We start from the raw sequence: 21242 nt of genomic DNA on the forward strand, positions 1-21242 counted from the left end.
AAAGGTGACCACCAAAGATTGTGTTTGGTTCATAAAGAGTCCATCCCTAAAGCAATCACCATCCCAGCAAAGCCATGACTTGATGGCTTCCCAAGCTTTCTAGATGCTTTTGACAATAAAAGAGCCCCATATTTACATTGGCTATGGTGTGATGAGAAGGGTTTGAAACCCAATCCCCTCCATGTAGGTTTGTTAACTAGGAATCTAGAGAAAATGCAATACCTCAGAAGGATTTTCCAAGCTTCATCTCCAATGAGGGACTGAATACCCATTTAGCACATAAAGCAATACCCTATTTCTGAGTGAAAATGAGGCCAACACCACAAGACTCCTTGGGAAAACAACAGTAATCGCACACAACTCTCTAAAATCAATGGTTGTCAACTCCATAAGCCCAAAGGAAATCTCTAAGGAGCTTTTCCAACTTGAGATAGGAGGCCTTGGAAGGAGCCCAACAAGAAGATAAATAAACATGAGTAGCAACTAAAGCCTTGGAACACGTCTAGTATTTTCTGACTAGAGAAAGAGGCTTGGTGAACCAATAATCCAATTTGTTAGAAATCTTTGGAAGCATAGTGTTCCAAAGATCTACATCTAAAGCTTGAAAAGAAAAGGGAATACCAATAAAGCGGAAAAAACCTCTCCTTGTTAGATCAATTTCCAATGATAGTAGGCATGCCAAGGTGGAGCTGGAAGAATTGACTGCCTATAGCACAAAGTTTTGTGTCATTGGATGGCAAACCCAAACACCAAACAGAAGGTCTCAAGACATTGAAGAGCATTCGAAGACATTTTCCTCGTTCTCAATTAGCGTGAGGAAAGAATCGTCAGCAAAGCACCCATTGACAAGCTCATAGGAGATTCGAGCAAGGCAATGCCCCTAACACAGACATTGGAGATGGCATTAGCAAACAAATATCCAAACTCTTCAACAACAAGAACATACAAAGCAGAAGCTAGAGGACATCCCAAACATAAAGAGACCAAAGGCCTCAAATTGCTTTCATTGATGGTGATGCAAGTAGAAGCATCCCCAAAGAGCGTTATGGTGATGCAAGTAGAAGCATCCCTGAAGAGTGTTTCCACAAATTGGAGGATAACTAGCCCAAATCCTAAAGCTTGAAGCATATTAAGAATGAAAGATCATTCAATACAATCATAAGCTTTGGCAAAATCAATCTTGAGAAAGAGAGCTTGTTGCTTAGATCTACGAGCCCATTCCATATCCTCCCAAACAAAAATAATGTTGTCGAGGATGTATCTGGATATGATGAAACCAGCCTACTCAAGGCAAACAATCAAAGGCTAAAGATGGCGAATTTTGAGTGTCAAGGTTATAGTTATGATCTTGTAGGAGACATTCAACAAATTGGATAGATCCAAGTTCTAATAACAATTATGCCACTAAAACCACATCACAATCTCCACATAGGAGGGAAAATATATGAGAGTTGAAATTATACTTGATGCTTACAATTTAGAAATTCCTACATTTCTTCATGTAGGCTATTGGTCCCCTATAAACTATCATGAAATGAAAATTATAACATGAATTTACACAAAATCTTCTCGTTTAGCAACTCGAGGCCCTTCGAAATTGTCTACGCTTCGTAAATCAGTAAGTGTTTGCTTTTTAAGCAACCTGAAGTCAAAGTGTTTGCTTTTTAAGCAACCATTAACTTACATTAATTAGGTTGTCGTCATTAAAGCAAAAGATTGTGTCACGCTGCGTGTGGAAATTTAATCACGGTGGTGATCTAACATAAGCTCACCATCCACCATCGTAGTCATATCTAGTTTCTTGAAGACATCAAAAGGATATGAATGTATCCACATACATAAAATACACTTTATATTTCATGTATTTGTGCGAATTTATGCATAGTTGTAGCATTAAAAGTTTGATCCAGCATCAAAGTTCACGCAAGGATTTAATTCAAGCCAAGGAGATGAAAGGAGTATTAGAGGTCAGGTGAATGTTGGAGGTGTATATATATGATAAGTAAAAAAAAAAATCGATCAATTTCCTAACACAAAGTTTGTCAACATTTTCTCGAGTATTTGACATTATAAGAAAGAAGAGAGCAAAATATTTCTTTTATCCTACTAAACCATATTTAAGCCCACACTTATTTCATATAATCGTTTTAGTGTTGATTAATTCTTTGGAGAATAAGATGTAAAAGGCCAAATTAAACCAGGATACCTAGAAGAAATATGGACAAGTGGGGGAAAAAAAATTCAATCTAAAACAATGCTCGTATCTTTATCTTTCATATATACACACATATATACATACATGCATGCATGTGATTATTATTTCTTCAACTATGAGAGAACTAGTATAGCTTACTGTGATCATAACAAGTTCTAACAAATTGAATATTACAATTCCATACTACATTTATCCACACATCATATTCTAATATTTATACCAAGCAACAGAATTTGCAACTACCATAATTTCACAAGTTCTTATTATAACTCACTTTACCTTGCACACCAAGATTATTTTAAATGCATGTGAGCAATAATTCGTAACACCCTTGCCGTCCCTTGGTGTGAATATAGGGAAAAATAACATCAGATAAATTGGAAACGGAATTGTATGCCTGAGCATGTTTTTCGGTCTGCATACTAATATCTAGGTCTTGTTGCACATTCTCACCTGTACGAGACATATCCCAGCACGTTTTTAGGTCTTGCATACTACGATCTAGGTCTTGTTGCACATTCTCACCTACGTACGAGAAATATCCCACTTCCACTTACTCGTGAAATAATCACGGATTGACCATACCTCCACGAAAGTCTGAACAAATATATGCTTTAATCACTCGAAAGCAGAACAGAAGAATGATATGAAAGACATTTCAATGCTCAGTGTTGAATGCAAATTTGAAATTTGGATATCTTACTAAAACAATTTAAATGTCATTAATGAAAATTTGTAACATAATCTAATGTATGATTTAATAAGGTACATATTCACCATGTTCATCCTAGCTTTGAAAGCGTACCGGACAGAACCCATAATTCACACAAAAAATGGCTAATATCAAAAAATGGCTAATATCTAGATAAATTTAGCAAGTAGACGTATTTGCTGATACAATGCCCAACACCTGAAATAAGAAATAGCCTTTTCCCGGACGAAAATTTCAACAATTTTCTTCATCTGGAAAGGAAGGCCTAAAACTACAAATCAAGAGCCGCTATCATAAGATATTCCTAATATTACTATTATAAAAACCAAGGATTGTGAGGTTTTCCTTTGATTCTTGAGCTCAATGGGAAGAGATTGGTTTAGTGCAAACATCTACCATTCATATTCTACAGCCAAATACTAAGCTTTTATTATACAGATCAAATTAATGTATTTTCATATTATGATTGCTCATAATATCTGGTTGCCTATTAGCAGAATGTAATATCAACATAGTTTAAAGACACGAGATCTCAGACCTATACTGCCAAGTAAATATAACGAGAAACAGATCCATTCAACACAAAGTTCTCCCATGTGCCTATTTATCGGCTCATGTAAAAAGCCTTCAAATTTTTGAGAAGATAAATACAAAAAAAAATTTAAAAGAATGAAATTTAATGATAGCAACAAAACATATTCATATGACCCGCGTTTCTCACATAACCATATAATCAATTATATCCAAAATCTCAAAATGAATAATATTGGATTATGATTTTAGGATTTATCTATCACCTTATTGCTATATTCAAATGCTATTTGAATTTTAGCTTTAAAAAACAAATAAGAGTTCTCACTTCTGTACCACTGAGGGCATTAATGACATGAATCGGCAATGGCATTACTTCTACAGAAACAATATATAGGAAGTGGATATCTAAACTGTAACTTAACATTTCGTGGAAAATTGTTATAGGATTTAACCTCGTGAAAATTTCTACAGAAAGCACATCTAATATTCACTTATGAAAACTCTAAATTACCACTGTAGGAATTACATTCCCTGAATGTGGCAGACTCCTGATTGTTACCTCACTTCTTAACCTCTTCATATTCAGCCTCGGGAGCGTCCGGCCCTTGAGAGCCACCTTCAGAACCACCTTGTGAACCAGGAGATGACCCACCCGATTGTTGGTTGATATGCTGGCCTATTTTCAAAGATGCTTTAGTTGCTGCATCCGTTTTTGCGGTGATCTCATCAACATTATCATTAGACATTGCCTTCTTTAGATCAGCTACAGCTGACTCTATTTCAGAGACTACTTCTGAAGGAATTTTATCCCTGTGGTCACTCAAACTCTTCTCTACACTGTAAATTGTGTTGTCTGCACTGTTCCTAGCATCGATTAGTTTCTTCTTTTCCTGATCTTTCTGAGCATGTAACTCAGCCTCTCTAACCATCTTTTGAATCTCATCTTCCGACAGTCCTCCAGATGACTTGATTGTAATGGCCTGCTCTTTATTAGTGGCTTTATCTTTTGCACTCACAGTAACAATGCCATTAGCATCTATGTCAAACGTGACTTCAATTTGGGGCACACCCCTGGGAGCTGGAGGAATACCAACTAGCTCAAACTCCCCTAAAAGTTTGTTGTCTGAAGCCATCTCACGCTCACCTTGCAATACCCTGACTCCTACCTGAGTCTGACCATCTGCAGCAGTCGAAAAGACCTGACTTTTCTTGGTTGGAATTGTTGTATTTCTGCTAATGAGCCTTGTAAAAACTCCACCAAGAGTTTCGATTCCTAGGGATAGAGGTGTGACATCCAAGAGTAACAGTTCCTTTACATCACCACGGAGTATACCACCTTGAATAGCAGCTCCCATAGCAACAGCCTCATCTGGGTTAACACCTTTGCTTGGCTGTTTGCCAAAGATCTCAGAAACAACTTCTTGAACCTTTGGAACTCTTGTCATTCCTCCTACGAGCAGCACTTCATCCACTTCTTTTATTGAGATGCCTGCATCTTTTAGGCAACTCTTGCAAGGTTCTCTGGTTCGCTCAATAAGGTGATTAACCAAATTCTCAAATTTTGATCGAGTTAAAGTAATATTCAAGTGCTTGGCCCCAGATGCATCTGCTGTGATGAAAGGCAGATTAATATCCGTCTGTGAAGAGGAAGAAAGCTCTACCTTAGCTTTCTCTGCAGCCTCGCGGAGCCTTTGCAAGGCTAACCTGTCCTTGGACAAGTCAATGCCTTCAGATCTCTTAAATTCAGCAACCAAAAAGTCGAGTAGAGTGTTATCAAAGTCTTCTCCACCTAAGAATGTATCACCATTGGTAGCTTTCACCTGCAGTAAATAACATATGTAAATCTACAACAGAAAATATTCCACATGCTTGTAAAATTAAATTGACAATGCCCAAACAAAAGCACAACAGCTGTAATATTGCATGCATAGTAGCTGACCTCAAAAACACCACTTGAAATTTCCAGGATTGACACGTCAAAAGTTCCTCCACCCAAATCAAAAACAGCAATCAAACCTTCTTTGTTGTTCATTCCATATGAAAGTGCAGCTGCTGTTGGCTCATTGATAATTCTCTTCACATCCAACCCAGCAATTTTTCCAGCATCTTTGGTTGCCTGTCGCTGGGCATCATTGAAGTAAGCTGGAACTGTAACAACTGCACTTGAGACAGACTTACCAAGATAAGCTTCTGCAGTTTCTTTCATTTTCGTCAAAACAAATGCCCCAATCTGACTAGGGGAGTATTGTTGCCCGTTTACTTCAACCCATGCATCACCATTGGTTGCTCTAACAATTTTGTATGGAACCATCTTCATCTCTTTCTGTGTTTGGGGATCATCAAAGCGTCTTCCTATCAATCGCTTTGTTCCAAACACAGTATTTGTAGGATTCGTGACAGCTTGACGCTTAGCAGGAGTGCCTACAAGAAGCTCTCCTTTCTGATTAAAGGCCACTACAGATGGTGTTGTTCGTGCACCTTCTGAATTCTCTATTACTTTGGGAGTCTTCAGTCATCCAATTAATAATTCAAACAATAAAATTAAGTCAGAAATGGTAATAAAATTAAATCAGAAGTTGCAAACAAAAGCACTGGATTCAATAGGACTACTTCTCAACTATATCACCTAAGAGGAGAGTCAAGCTTGGAACAGCTAACCTTTCCTTCCATAACAGCAACACATGAATTTGTTGTCCCCAGATCAATACCAATAACATCATTGCCAGCTGGCTTAGAGCTGCAGATAGTAAAGGTAAAAAAATACTAAACTTAGCACTTACAAATTTACAATCCAAGAGAAAACAGCAAAAGTATACAACGGGAAAAATAACAATAGAAAATTATCCTTGAATTTGCTAAAAGAAATCATTAGTGCAAACCTAAAAGCTCTTGCTCCCCTTGCCCATCTCTGTAGCAGAGCAGCCTCAGGGTTTGAAAACTTGAGACTCTGAGTGGCCTGCACAAAAACCAGAATCTTATCTTAAGGATCATGACAACAAATTCCAAGTCGAACATCTCCCCCACATAATGTATTCATGCCAAATAGAGTTTCTACTTCATAGTATCACACACCATAAATTTGGTTTTCATAATTGTCTATCATGATGTTTCCATTTATATTATGCATATATAAATACATTAATACTTATAGTACTGCGTAAAATAAGAATATGGTAGGCATCACTAAATGGATGTATAGATATTGTATCTTCATTGACATTCTATAATGGCCACTTATCTGATGGTGGATATTGTAATTGATAATCAAAACACATCATTCAGATTATGCTAATCAGTGATGTTCAAAGGTATTGTTAATATTGCAATCATATTAGTGTTTACAATGTGCAACTTGGATAATATGCTATATTTTTTATGTTCCAAATGCATAGATGTCATAAATTTAATTGCCGAAGGATTGAGCTAAACCAACTAGGCAGAGGAGAGATCTATTTCAAAAAGAAATCAAATGGTGTCTAATGACAGTACACAAGCACCTCAACGGAGAAGTAAACCAAGAAGCCAAGTGTTCACAGTCAAAATCGCAGGAGTAACCACATTGCATAAGTACCAAGACATAGCCTAAGAATAATAAATCTTGAGGGAATGAGTTTAGACAATGGAAGAATTTTGTGAACATAGAAATAGGCAAAAGCACCAGCTTGAGTGCAACATCAGAAGAAAATCCAATCAAGTGAAGTCAGCAGTTCCATGGTTCAGAAAGTCCAAGGAATAAAATAATTTCAATAAAAGAAACCCTGGAGAATTATTATGAAAAATCTGTGTACCGCTTAATTCTGCCAATAAGATTCAAGGAGAAATCTCAGATATATATATATCAAGAAGAATCAACCAATTATTACTGCTGAAACCATAAGCATACAAGTGCAGAAATTGAAAATCATCATAAAAAGAGAAATGAAAGGCTTTAATAAGGTAGATGTAGATAATCATGTGTTTGCCATCTATACGAAGCCAATGACAGGAATACTTTTTTGGATAAAACTAACAATCAGAAATGAAAGGCTTTAATAAGGTAGATGTAGATAATTATGTGTTTGCCATCTACACGAAGCCAATGACAGGAATACTTCATTGGATAAAACTACCAATCTGTTTAACCACTGTCAACTGGTTGTGGCCAAAAAAACCCAGAGAATTATTATGAAAAATCTGTGTACCGCTTAATTCTGCCAATGAAATTCAAGGAGAAATCTCAGAAATAAATATATATATCAAGAAGAATCAACCAATTATTACTGCTGAAACCATAAACATTCAAGTGCAGATATTGAAAATCATCACAAAAAGAGAAATGAAAGGTTTTAATAAGGTAGATGTAGATAATAGGGCCTGGTAGTATTTAAACAAATTAATGTGATTCTAGCAAATGGAATCATGTGTTTGTCATCTACATGAAGCAAATGACAGGAATACTTCATCGGATAAAACTACCAATTTGTTTAACCACTGTCAACTGGTTGTGGCCAAGAAGCAGAGAGTGGATCTCCACGCCTAGTTGTAGGGAGAGAGTTATAACTCAGACAGTCGTTATGGTTGTAACTGGTTATATTCATTGTGGTGGGCCATGTCAATTTTAGCCAAATTCCCTCACTTTCATGTGCTTGGAATCATTAGGGAAGCCATAGCCCTCCAGGAAGTGGTTGTAGACCTCCCACCCTGTGGATGTGAGTCTCACTTTAGTTTGGATGTTGACTTTAATTAGTGACACAAATAGATTTGAGTTGAGCTAACAAGTGTTAGGTTCCAGAATGTCTGAGAAGAGGGTTCTATACTTTGCTTGAGTTGGCAGAAATCAAGCTTGGTGCATGGATTGACTTATGTCAAAAACCAGCGATATCTACAAACTTATGGTCTACATGTATTAATTATGTTTATGATGCTTAACTAATATCAAGGTGCATAGAACTTGTAGCCATAAAATTCATTGTCTGAATAAAATTTGATTGCCATGCCTTCGTATGTCTGGAGATACAAGTGATAGATAAAAAGTTCACTACTACCTAAAGCGCTGGAGGGGGCATCAGGAGGCACAAGATGCTTGGTCAGAGAACAATCTGTTAGAATATATATTCCACCAATATAATTAAGAGGGGTTGGAGGTGAATCAGTTATCCAACTATTATCACTATTATCAACCTTAAACAAGCTTAACCATATGAGCAATATAATCACAAACCACAACAAGATACTCATACACGATAACACCAGATATGTTAACTAGGGAAACCCTTGATCAGAGGGAAAACCTCAGTGGGGATGGTACCCACAAAATGATGTACTAATATAAATATTCATTGTTAGAGGATGGACCCTGTTAGGAATCTATGAATACATTCAATACATATGAGTCCCTATGTTAGGAGACTTTGAATCCCTATTAGGAGATTCCAACCTGGTTAGGAGTTCAAACAACCCTATTAGGAGTTGTGGAAGACAATTGGACCGACTACCCAAACAACTTCAAGGATAAGACCAATGAACCCACTGTCCAAATGATCTTTGTATTATTCCTTGCAGAATAATAGAATGAAATGTACTTCATCTTTGTCCTGTTAACCGAACCTCTGCTCCTCCTAATCTTGTACCCAGATCACAAATCTCGGATCCAATAATCCCTTGGATTGCTTACTCACATTCACCAAACCCTCTACTCTTTTTTGCACTTCACACTTCATACAATGATCACAACACTCATACTCTTATTACAAACAAGGAAAACATCTTTCCTTTATATCATATCTTCAAAATAATTCCTTGAGTAGGCCTTGAGGCTTTCCCAATTAATTATTCTAAGATAATTAATTAATTAAAAGTACAATAGCACTATCGACTCACAGTCTATACAAAACTTCACACATGCAATACTAGGGCTTGCGCACTTGCTGACGTCACCAACAAATTGTCCTCTATCCCCCCTTATTGCGCATCTTCTCATTACATCTCAAATAAAAGATATCAAACAAACATCAAGAACCGCTTTCCTACTACTTTGTCTCTGCACTGCTCTCAGGAAATCAAGTACAATATCTGCACATCTTCAACTTAGACTCTGAACACTGAACCACGTCATCAAAACACTGTGCTAAACATGTCCATGACCGCGCGTCACCAAACAATCAAACCACTGTCCATACGACTAAGATCTTTGTCTACTACTCAGCCAGCCTTTACAGAAACCATACTATGTTGACATCAATAACAAACACAAGTCATGAATGCAACATGTCAATACTTTCCACTGCTTATTATACTCCCCCAAAGTAGTATCATCGGCATTCATGCTAACACAATCTTCATATTCTTGTTCAAAACAGTAAAATAAATGTACTGAAAGAAACTAAATAAATTATGAAAAAATTGCTAGGAGATAAAGTTGATAGTGTAATCTTGACAAAGTACAAGCAGCATTCATGTCCAACTATAATAATACATTAAGGGATCTGATCAGCTCTTCGGGTACTTCAATTTCAATAATATGTGATGAGTAATCCAATTTTATTTTATTTTCCTGGAAGTGTACAGACTATTAATCTGCAAACCAAGGCCAACCCTTACTACTATTTGGTCTCATAGTATTCCTATTTAATTGTAACTGGATTCCTTGTTTCTAGCTAGTCTTTGAATTAAATTGACTCACAAGTTTGAAGCTATCTTGAAATGTTCTAATGAATGAAGCTAACTTGGTGCAATTCTCCTCAATTACCAGTTAAAACCCCTAGACCAACCAGATCAGGTCTGCTCTGGCCCAGATCCAATTCACATGGGATATGTACAAGGTCTGTCCATATCCTAGTATGCTCATATGGGGTGACTGTAATCAATTTCAGAGCTTTTTCATGCTAATGCTACAAATTTCAACTTTTTTCTTACTATAAAGACCAATTTCACTGATCATTATTTGTGGGATGAATCTGCCCCGTGTCTTGGTAAATTTCCTTTACCCTAGATTAACACACTTGAAATTCTGTAACTTCAGGTTTTCTTTAATAACTCTACTTCAATGAGCATCTTCAGAACCCGGACATTCATTTGCAAGAGATTGTCCTTCATTTCACCCATAATGGGCTAAAACACTCGTATTAGGAATCAACTACATCTGGATCATTTTGAGTTGAGTGTTTGCTACCACTTCCAACTGGATGAATTGAAAACCCACGTTCATAAATTCAATATTGTATTAAGATCATGATTAAGAAATTGAAAAATAATAGTTACATTACATGCATTAATATTTATTACTGACTAATTTTATTTTTTATAACTTAATTATTATATTGTAATATCATACATTAATTTTACAAATTATAATATATATCAATATTAGCTTTCTTAAATTCTTTCTATAATTTGATTAAATTATGATATACTATTGGAATTGTATAACATTTAGACATATTAAATATATGAATGTTACTTACACACAAACAGATACATATGCATACATACATATATATTATATATAGACATATATCTACACACACACACACACACACACACACACACATATAATATGGATTCCAAGACATCATACTCAACCTAGAAACATAGTAACTCCCTTTAAAAAGCTCAAATTTTGTAGTTATAAGATTGGATTTTCTTGTACTAGAAGATCATATTGGCAATATAACTCTGCAGTCTCAATCTCAAAGTTTTCACCACAAAATGAAGCCACCCCTAAAAGTTTGTGACTTGCTTATACATTGACAATTTACATTATTGATACCTAGGTGAAGCCATCAATCAAATTATGGCTCAAAATGCTTATAGCTGTCATTACAGTTTAAGAATTGATGCCATGATTAAAGGAATCCCTTAAACTTGTTCAACTTTGAGCAAATAGCCTTAATGCTGTCAAATATTTCTTGATAGGCTCCAACTCCCAATAGCGGTCTGGATCACATGCCTAAATCTCCTTTACTTGTCCAGTGCACCTTAAATTTAGTGTGTGCAGAAACCTGGCACCACATCCATGGCCATTATTTAGAAGCCACCTGAAGAGCACACGATTATACTAGGGGAGGGTATGAATCAGTGAAACGAATATATTTCCCATTGTAAACTTCATCCATCACAATAGCATCTATTACTATAATTAAATATATCATGCACATAAGAACAGAATAACACAATATTTTACGTAAAAATCCAAATGGAAGAAAACCATGACCATTCTCAGTCACTATACTTGAATCTCATTTAAAAATCTGCTCAGGTTTACTTTGTATCCCTGCTCTGATGTGTCTTAATAATCATGCACATATGAACACAATAACAGAATATTTATGTAATATTCTGAGACGTAATTTTTAACCAACGTGTGACTGAATATATGAGATGTAATTTTGTTAAACAGTTCTCAGACCTCCTGTAACAGTTCTATTACCACTGTATGTAGGTACTACCAAATTCTGAGCACTAAAAATCCAAACCACTTGAAGTATTTGAATACAATTATTATGAAGAAAACTCAGAACAGTTACACCAGTATAAATCAATGTTTCCTGAAGCTAAATTTTGGAGTATAATAACATTAGAAACCAACCCAAACAATCATTCTGAGATTACAAATTTGGTAGTACTAAACATTGCATACCTAACAATATGTAAAGAAGACCATACGTAAGCTGTAAGCAACAGTCAACCACGTTTCAATATGAAAGGCAGAATGGGGTTGTGAACAGACCCGTATAACCATGGATTTAGACCTCTGTTGTTTGCGCTGGCTGAGACACCCCATATGTTTATGATGCCCAGCTCCTATGCAAAGCCGACTGTCCTTAACTCAGCCTGAGAATGGAATATACGTCTGTTTGTAGCTAACTCGACTGGCGTGGTGACTGCCCGACCCTTGTTCAGATGCCTGACTGGTGCCAACTCAACAGGCCACCCTTCACGCAAGATACTCTCACAGTTGGATTTCCGACTGCATAATAATCCCTGAGTTTCACCTTTCAGCAAAACGTTAAGTGCCCAGCCACTATGATATATTCCTTGCAACGTATGAATAGAAGTGTTACGCCTTTGGAAGCTCTGAAATTTCGTGCAGACTAGGAGAGTTCATAAACTCTCAGAACTTAGTGCCCAAATCCGACTGTCCGTGTATTCTGTTCAATCTGCCTGTACAGCCTTCTTGGCAATTTTCTATCACTGTAGACCCACTACGTTTTACTCTTCATAAATAAACAAATGCACTTACTTCATTTGCCGATTATCCTGCCCAATACCACTGCAATACTCGAATGAAGGAAGCTGGGGTAGTGTCCAACTCCATAGAATTTTTCCCAGACTTAGAGGAGTTTCGTCCTCACAGTCTTAAACCACTCACATTAAAGCAACCAGAACTTAAAAGCTTTCTTTTCATAAAAACTTGTGTGTTCTCTAATCCCAAAACAAACTCTCATTTATAACCTCGAAGTAAGGGAAAACACAAGGAGCAAAGAATGTGGGATTAGAACTTCATTTTCGTCTTGTAGTCACTTAAAGCCATTTTATAAAGTAAATAGCTTTATAACATTAATATGACTTAATTCCACGCACTTTATAAAGTTCTGAAGAAAATTAAATTAAATTTCTATTGTGACTGGTAGGCATCCTGTTAGATAATGTCATTAATCTATCCGGATGTGGAGATAGACTAAATTGGTGCCCAAAATACTAGTGCCAAAAAGGGGACATGACAATTTAAGTGGTAATCTGAATGGAAGAAAACCACAAATCACTATATACTTCAAATCTCCTTAAAAAATCTGCTCAAGTTCACCTTATTCACTCAAAAATCTGCTCATGTTTGATTCAAAAGGACTGTCTAGAATGCTTCTTTAATTTGTCCCAGTATCTTCTACAAGTCTTCTCCAATACTCCATAGATCTGCTCATTCAAACTTCATTGATCTTTTTATTGGAAGATATGACTCATTATTTTATTCTCAATAACTCTTTCACATCTCTTATATCTCTGCACTTGGTCTGCCTTGAATAGGAATGATATTCAATTTTAATTGCTATAGTGATAATCTATTGAACTATAATGCAATGATATCAATGACAAAATACCAACAATCTCAACAGAGCATCTTTGACACCAATGGCAACATTTCCATCACCCATCATCGCCTTCAAAAGGTCCCCTTCGTCTTTTCAGAGACCCGGCCCATGGTTTTCGTGGTTGAGTCATATCAAACAATCATGATTGTGGAGTTCAATTAATCAAACAACTCATGGGAGTGTGAGAGTTATTGCAACTTCAATTTGTTCAATGGAATTTAATTCAATGGCAAGCAAAATTATTTGGTATCAAACATTCCATTTATCAAAGCCAAGCACTTTACCTTATCTAGAAGACCACATGTTCTATTCTTTTTCACTCAAGTCCCAAGTTGTATTTTGCTGCTAGCACACAATAATTTATGAAACATCCATGTGTACCATGTAACCCTTCTTAAAGGCCTGTAACAAAACGATGCAGCAAACAATTTTAGTTACTAATTGCATTATCTTTTTTGACTCAATTAGATCTGACCAATCTGTAACCTTTCTAAACAGTCAGTAAGTCTCCCTTGATGCAAAGACAGCTGTAAAACTTCCGATTAGTCTTTGACTGCCATAGAAACTTAAAACTTCAAAACTCTTAGGGACTGCAAGTATCTTTAGATCTCCTGTGGCATTCTACAATCGCACAGCTCACAATGTATGCATGCATTGAGCTCTCGAAGGCCAGTCACTATGCCATCTAACAATCACTATCCTATTGCTTGTGCACAAGAAAACCAAAAGAACCAGATACCTAATGACAGCTTTGAAATATTCATTGAAAATTTCTTACTGCCACCCTTTACTATGCCATCTAACAATCACTATCCTATTGCTTGTGCACAAGAAAACCAAAAGAACCAGATACCTAATGATTCAGCTTTAAAATTTTCATTGAAAATTTCTTACTGCCACCCTTTACCCTTCCAAGAGCTATTGATATCCTAGCCACTCAAGCAATCCTGCCAACCTCGAGACCTATTGATATCCTAGCCACTCCAGAAATCCTCACAACCTCAAAACCTCATGAGCTCTAACAGCTTTTAAAGCTCCAACGGTCATGAGACCACTTAGCATCTAACAATCCTTGGAAATCCCTCCCATTTATCACAAGCACTATATTATTTATGATCTCACAACAACAGCCCTTCAATATATACCAATGCGAATAATTGTCACTCATTACTCTCTTTCAAGCTCAAGCTATAAACTGATCACCTCCTACCAATTCAGCATTTTTATACGACTCTTGTGTGAGCTAAAACCTTAAAGAACAAATCACATATAGCCACTCTTGAGGATGTTACATCATTCTAACACAAAAGACGTAAAAAACTTAAGAAGTAGAAAAAAGTCTTTTAAGCCTACTGTCAATGTTATAGTTTTGAAGAATAATAGTACATACAACCAATGGATTTCTTTGCAAACAATTGCTAAATGTACTGCACCACGAAAACTTGATTTTTTAAAAGAGCTTGGGTATGACAGCAAATTCAATAGCATCTTATTCAAGGATAAAGCTCAGGTACAGCCTAGGACAGATACATATGATTAATAATACCCATACAACTGTACCCAGATACAACAGATGATGTCTGGAGTATCCGGTACAAGCTTTTATGCTATAAAAATAAACATGGGCCAATAAAGATAATGAAAAAGATGTTATGAACAAACATATCATATACAATATAATAAATACACAGATCAGTGTTGAATAACAAAAAAGAGATGCCAGTTGTGCTAATTGTGCTAATAACTAGATGTATGTATGTATGTATGTATGTATGTATGTATGTATAAGTTTGCCATTATATCAATTATATTGATGAATAGACATGTCCCCTCCTGTTGGTTTATTCCTCATACAAATGCAAGAGGACACTGCCATTTGGAAAGTACATACCAAACAGTATGGCAGTGCAAACACATTAGAAGCGATCCTTAGATCATCAACGCGATATCAGAGCTAACTGCAACTGTAACTAAATGCATCATCAATAGATTGAAGTCTAGAGAATTAGCACATAGTAACCAAACTTACAATAAATGAAAATCAGGTAGTCGGATTGTATGAATGGCAACTGCAATTATAGCGTATCAAAATGTTGCTAATTCAGATAGATGATTGCCAATGTCTTCTCATTTAATGAGCATAATTCATATGCTATATTTGTCTCAATGCAATGTCGACAGTCGTGGCAAGATGGCTTACTTTGACATTCTGCAGAGCAGGGTAGAAACCAGGTTAGACTTGTTGAGTTCCTTAACGGCTCATGCAAGAGTGGTGATATCATTCAACAGAACCGAGAATCAGTTCACAGGCGAGAAGCATCAAATCATAGACTCAAGGAAGCTTGTCGAGAGTTACATTGTGTGGAGCACTACCATGTATATTTTTCTTTTGAACTCAATCTGAAATAGTATGCTATGATCTCTTGCGTGGACCTCTTTTTTGGTGGTGACTTCTTACATTATGGTCTTCTATATCTTCATCCCTTTGGAGTGATAAATTTATGGGCATCATATAGCTACCAATTAGATCATTGCTATGAGTTTGTTGTGACATGAATAGCTTGCACTCATCGCTGTGGCAGAGACAATTTACTTTCAGTATATCCAAGATCTCAAACCATTGGCTATCATACAGGGGTCTTGTCAGTATCATTAACTGTCACTTATTGCACATATTGATTCTACATTAAAAAAACACAAAAACTCCCGTTCGAGATCCAATTGAAGATCCCAACTCTGTGAGATCTCTGCAGTATCGGAATATATTATTGTTGTCTAAGTCATGTGTATCAAGAAATCCTGGAACAATTTAACCATTGCAAGTGATTGATAAATTCAGTTTGTCAGTCAAGATTGGTTTGTGGCCATTGGAAGCTCTTTGGGAGCTGCTTACATCTTGCTGAAGCATACATGCGTGAAGCTCTATTCTGAGATTCGGCCTCTTCATGTGTAAAGCTCTCTTTTGAGATAACCCATAGGCTCTGTATGCCATTTTCTGGTTGTGCTCTTGGAGATAAGGAGGAGGCAATGGGAGATAGGGGTTAACAAATACATCCAAAGCAAATGGTTGTGCTCAAGAGAAGTTGTCAAAATAAAATCAATGGTGATTAGGAAGTAATCAGCGATTAAAAATGGATTCTTAGGTGATCAATAAATTGTAGCAGTCAAGAGGATAGTGATTCATGAATATATGTCATGACTATGTGATTTTAATGGGCCTACCCCCTGCGTACATATGAGGAGTGACGACTTCCAAATGATGTCACTTGTATTTGCAGAAGTTATTGAAAGGTGATGATCTTACAATTACTTAATTTTCTATTATGATGGATATTTGATGTCTATGCAGATCATGCTAGATTATACTTTGCATGGTGGAAGTTTATATGGTGCGCATTATGAGAATGTGTGTGCAAATACCTTGTAAACATTTTTTTTGAGTACGTGGTAAATGTTATGCAAATTGATGTTCTAAAGGCCATTACACAGAGTATATGGTGAATATCATATGACTTAATGTTCTGGGGGCCATTACTCGCCATACGTGGTGAATATCATACAACTTGATGTTCTGGATGCCATTACCCACAGCACTTGGTGAATATCTTGCATCTCATTTGCGAGGCCATTACTCAAAGATTATCTTCAATGAATATGATATGTTGATACTATGGAAACCAATACTCAAATTGTGATATCAAAATGGTGAGTATCATATGTTGAAGTTCTATAGACCATTGCCTTATTGAGTACATGGTGAATATCAAGTGTTGATATTCTGGATACCATTACTTAAGTTTTGGTGAATATCACATGTTGATATTCTGAAGGCAATGCTAATATTGTTGATATCATATGTGATATCAAAATAGTGGATATCTTCTAATCAAAGACATCTTTAAACTTTGTCATACCTAATATCACCAATGTATTACGTATCTTGTATTTATCCTCCCTAGCCAAGAGGGTGTGTTGATATTTCAGTAGCTTCAATAGGATAAACCTATGAAATCAAAAAAATAGTATTATATATATATATATATATATATATATATATATATATATATATATGTTTGTCATTATATTAATTATATTGATGAATAGACATATCACGTATATATTTGCCATTATATTGATTATATTGATGAATAGACATGTCTCATGAGGGACATGTCTCTTCTCTTGGTTTATTCCTCCTATATTTATACAAGAGGACGCTGCCATTTAGAAAGTACATAGCAAACATTATAGCAATGCAAATACTTTTGCACCAATCCTTAGAACACCAAAATTGACAAATACCCCTAGTTACAGTATAAAAAGAGTGAGCTCCTTGAGCTATTATAAAAGCTTGAGTTAAATTATAAGATATTCACAAGAAAAAAAATACATTTGTAATTTACTTTTATCCATACAGAAAAGAGAGCTTGATTTAATCAAAACCAACGCTCAAACTCCCTACATCACCGATTCTCATCACAGACAAATAGAAAGAGCCTCCCTGGCTATCATACATATGCCTACTAACACAAACTTATGTAAGCCTAAACATAACATATTTATAAGTTAAATAATAACGAAGTTCAACCCGATCTCAGCAATCTTTTTAATGCATTGAAACTACATTTCTTTCTAGTCACCATACTGATCATAATATCTTTTTCTTATGCAATCTATGGTTTCTAGCTTTCATAGTTTCAAAACTAGTCAATAATGGAAAATATTAGAATAGTAACAAAGTTAACCAGATATGAACAAATTGTGTAACACATCTGCAAATTTGTCTAATCACAAAATTGATCACAATGTTGGCATCCTTCTTGCTGTCTAGGCTATGTTTTCTAGCTTGCACATTTTCAAAACTCCAACGACAATGATAAATCTTCAATGTAAATTAATGATCACAGATAACAATTTTTATATTATTTCCCTGTTCTATTTTTTGTGATCAAGCATGTTTTTGTATGCTGTACACCAGCATTTCTAATCTGCAGACATTATCAAGCTACAAAAACATTTTTGTTTTAATAGATGGTACAGTATATAAATGTATCTGACATCCTTAGGCGTGCTCTTGATAATTTAAAAATAAATAGATAAACAAAAGAAAGAAAAATCTCACCCAGCCCACTTTACAAACCTCTGCCAACCCAGCTTACTTCTTTTTGTTGGTTCAAATTATTATATCCTACATTTACTTCAAAACTGTTTTATTTCAATTTTGTAAATGAAATTAATTAATACTAATGTTAATATCCATTTAAACTACTAAACAGATTTGTTCTCGCATGTATAGGTAAGTAGATAATTAAGAAAAGACGTGGACTATATGTTACATAAATAGGTAAGTAGATAGCTAAGAAGAAGCTAGGCACTATTTATTTAACATTTCCCCCAAAAACAGTTTTATTTTCAACTTAACAAGTTATTGATTTTCACCATCAGTAAATAGATATTTTATTTTCAATGTTAATAAAATGAAAAACAAAACCAACAAGTGCAAGAATTATATTTCAACTTAACAAGTTATTGATTTTCACCATCAGAAAAATAGATATTTTATTTTCAATGTTAATAAAATGAAAAACAAAACCAACAAATGCAAGAATTATATAATAACTTCTATAGAATGCTTAATTTAGTCTTTTTTTTTGTTTTTGCTATTTTGTATTTTCCTTGGAAAGATATCATTCATAATATGTTTCTTAAAATACAATCAATTGGCGTCATCGGTAATACATTTATTATTAGACATCAATTAATTGATCCATAACTAGCTAACATATTTAGAGAATTTCTAATTACAGTACCACAACATGAGACTCCTCACTGCCATTGCAAAATGCCTCCTGGTATGAAAAAAAATGATACAAGAAATTTAGAGCAACAATCACTAAAAAGTACTAGTCGTGTGGCCTTTCCCTGGAAACCAGTTTATGAGAGAGAACCACAGCTATTTGTGAGAAACAAATACTCATTTCCGTTATCATCAGAGAAATATGAATCATAGGCCTCTGGTCACAAAACCTCCCTGAAATCAGATTATTTCAATCCCTGAGAATAACTGCAAACTCCTGTACCTGTGACCCAAAAATTTATTTCATGTAGAATAAATTATGTTGTATTTCTTGAATCCAGCTTCGGTACTATTTTACATGGTGAATTGTACTTAATTGCGACCCCAAGAGCTTAAGAATTTTGTCTTCCTCTCGACATAAAAGGAATGAATGATACAGATTATATATTTACATAACAATCTCATTAACTAATATTTGTCTCAGCATACAACCAAAAATATAGATATTACCATCAAAAGAGCTTAAATTATCAAATGTATACTCCAGACTAAACTACAAAAGACAACAGCAAGTACATGAATCAAATATTTCATAACGAATTCAAAAAGAGGGAGAGCACACAAGAAAAAAATGGAGTATATTAACTCCCGAAAGATACAATAAAACAGATGGTCAAAATTAATTCAGTTTAACTAAAAGCCAACCAAAAGAGCAATATTATCGGCCCTCACGTGAAGACTGGTTGGTCTGGCTGTTGGACGGACACGCATTCGACGACGCTTCAAGGTCCCATGCTGTTTCTTACGCAGCCCAGATATTAAAAACAAAAAGAGAGAAGGAGAAGAGAGAGAGCAGTATTCTCGCATATACTCGGTAACTATTTAAGAAAAAAGTCAGGTGTAATAACTTCAAACATTTTAAACATAAAACAGGTATGAGTTGCAATTGTCTGCCCTAAGATACACTTACATTTAAGAAGCCCATAAAACGAATACGCACCCTCTCCAACATGTAGGTTCGCTTTAATCATTTGGGTTCTCGTTGTGTTTTATATTGAATGTTTCGTTTGACCTATACTACTCTTGCATATTATTTTGAGTAAAACAACAATCTTTATTTGAAAGATGCCCAGAGACGTCATATTAAGACATTTCCTCCAAACCCTAGAAATGCTTTACGACAAGTATTAGCCAGTACTAAATGTTTCATCTCTGAAACCAACCTGATGAATAGCTTTTGAGACAACAGTCTTCGAGCTAGAGCTCCTGGCGATCCTTGACACCAAGAACGAACCCAGCGCCATTATTTCACCTTCCACCAAAACCCAGACTATGATCTGCGCTTAAAATCTACTTGACCTAGGTATCCTGCTACAGAAATTATATTGAGTTAGCGGACCGAAGAACGAGTTGTTGGATCCTCTCGTGTTAAAACCCTTACAAAGCCCTCGTTGGAAACCCTTTTGTTCGTTGATCTGGCAATATGGAAGCCTATTATACCGGTTGGACCGGCTAAAACCGACTACGGCGGTCATCTTTAATCGAAGATTGGCGAAGCTTCTAAGCCTAGCCCTCGAGAATTTGTGGGCGATATAGTATTTCGAAGTAACGATGGAAAATCCAAAATCTTCTTGTATATTATTTTTACGTTAAATTACACCCACTAAATTGTGAAGTTGTTGTCACTCATCAAATCTTCAAGAGGCGCCGTGGCCACCAAGAAAGGTTTCAAAGTGGGAGGTAGGTGTTTTTTCCTTGGCCACAACGCAAGTCTAAAATAATAGAGATCTTATGAGGGAGCTCTTTATATTTGGGAATAGAATGGAATGGAAGCTTTAAAGGCTCCGTTTGGTTGCTTGCATAGGAATAGAAAATTAGAATATAAGAATGGAAATGGGGAATGGAAATAGAAATGGG

At 35.6% G+C, this 21242-nt stretch overlaps 1 protein-coding gene across 1 annotated transcript; it reads right to left on the reverse strand.

Annotated features, from left to right (window-relative positions):
* Nucleotides 1–3640: 3640 nt before the first annotated feature.
* Nucleotides 3641–20793, reverse strand: MTHSC70-2 (mitochondrial HSO70 2). Its single transcript, XM_089790962.1, has 5 exons — nt 20549–20793; nt 6341–6417; nt 6120–6198; nt 5401–5967; nt 3641–5281 (listed from the first exon to the last, which is right to left on the reverse strand). Exons 1-5 carry the CDS (start codon nt 20627–20629, stop codon nt 4022–4024), a joined length of 2064 nt encoding a protein of 687 aa, XP_089647088.1. The 5' UTR covers nt 20630–20793; the 3' UTR covers nt 3641–4021.
* Nucleotides 20794–21242: the final 449 nt, after the last annotated feature.

The sequence above is a fragment of the Cupressus sempervirens genome, chromosome 7 (genome assembly GCF_028749045.1).
Source record: "Cupressus sempervirens isolate cs-2001-9-10 chromosome 7, ASM2874904v1, whole genome shotgun sequence".
Classification (NCBI taxonomy): domain Eukaryota; kingdom Viridiplantae; phylum Streptophyta; class Pinopsida; order Cupressales; family Cupressaceae; genus Cupressus; species Cupressus sempervirens.

Excerpts from the sequence above, each read along its gene's own strand:
- MTHSC70-2 (XM_089790962.1), bottom strand. The coding sequence starts at position 20,629 with ATGGCGCTGGGTTCGTTCTTGGTGTCAAGGATCGCCAGGAGCTCTAGC. Across the intron at positions 6,418-20,548 it reads TCTCAAAAGCTATTCATCAG|GCCACTCAGAGTCTCAAGTT; the intron begins GTTGGTTTCAGA and ends GTTTTTGTGCAG. Across the intron at positions 6,199-6,340 it reads AGGGGAGCAAGAGCTTTTAG|CTCTAAGCCAGCTGGCAATG; the intron begins GTTTGCACTAAT and ends TACTATCTGCAG.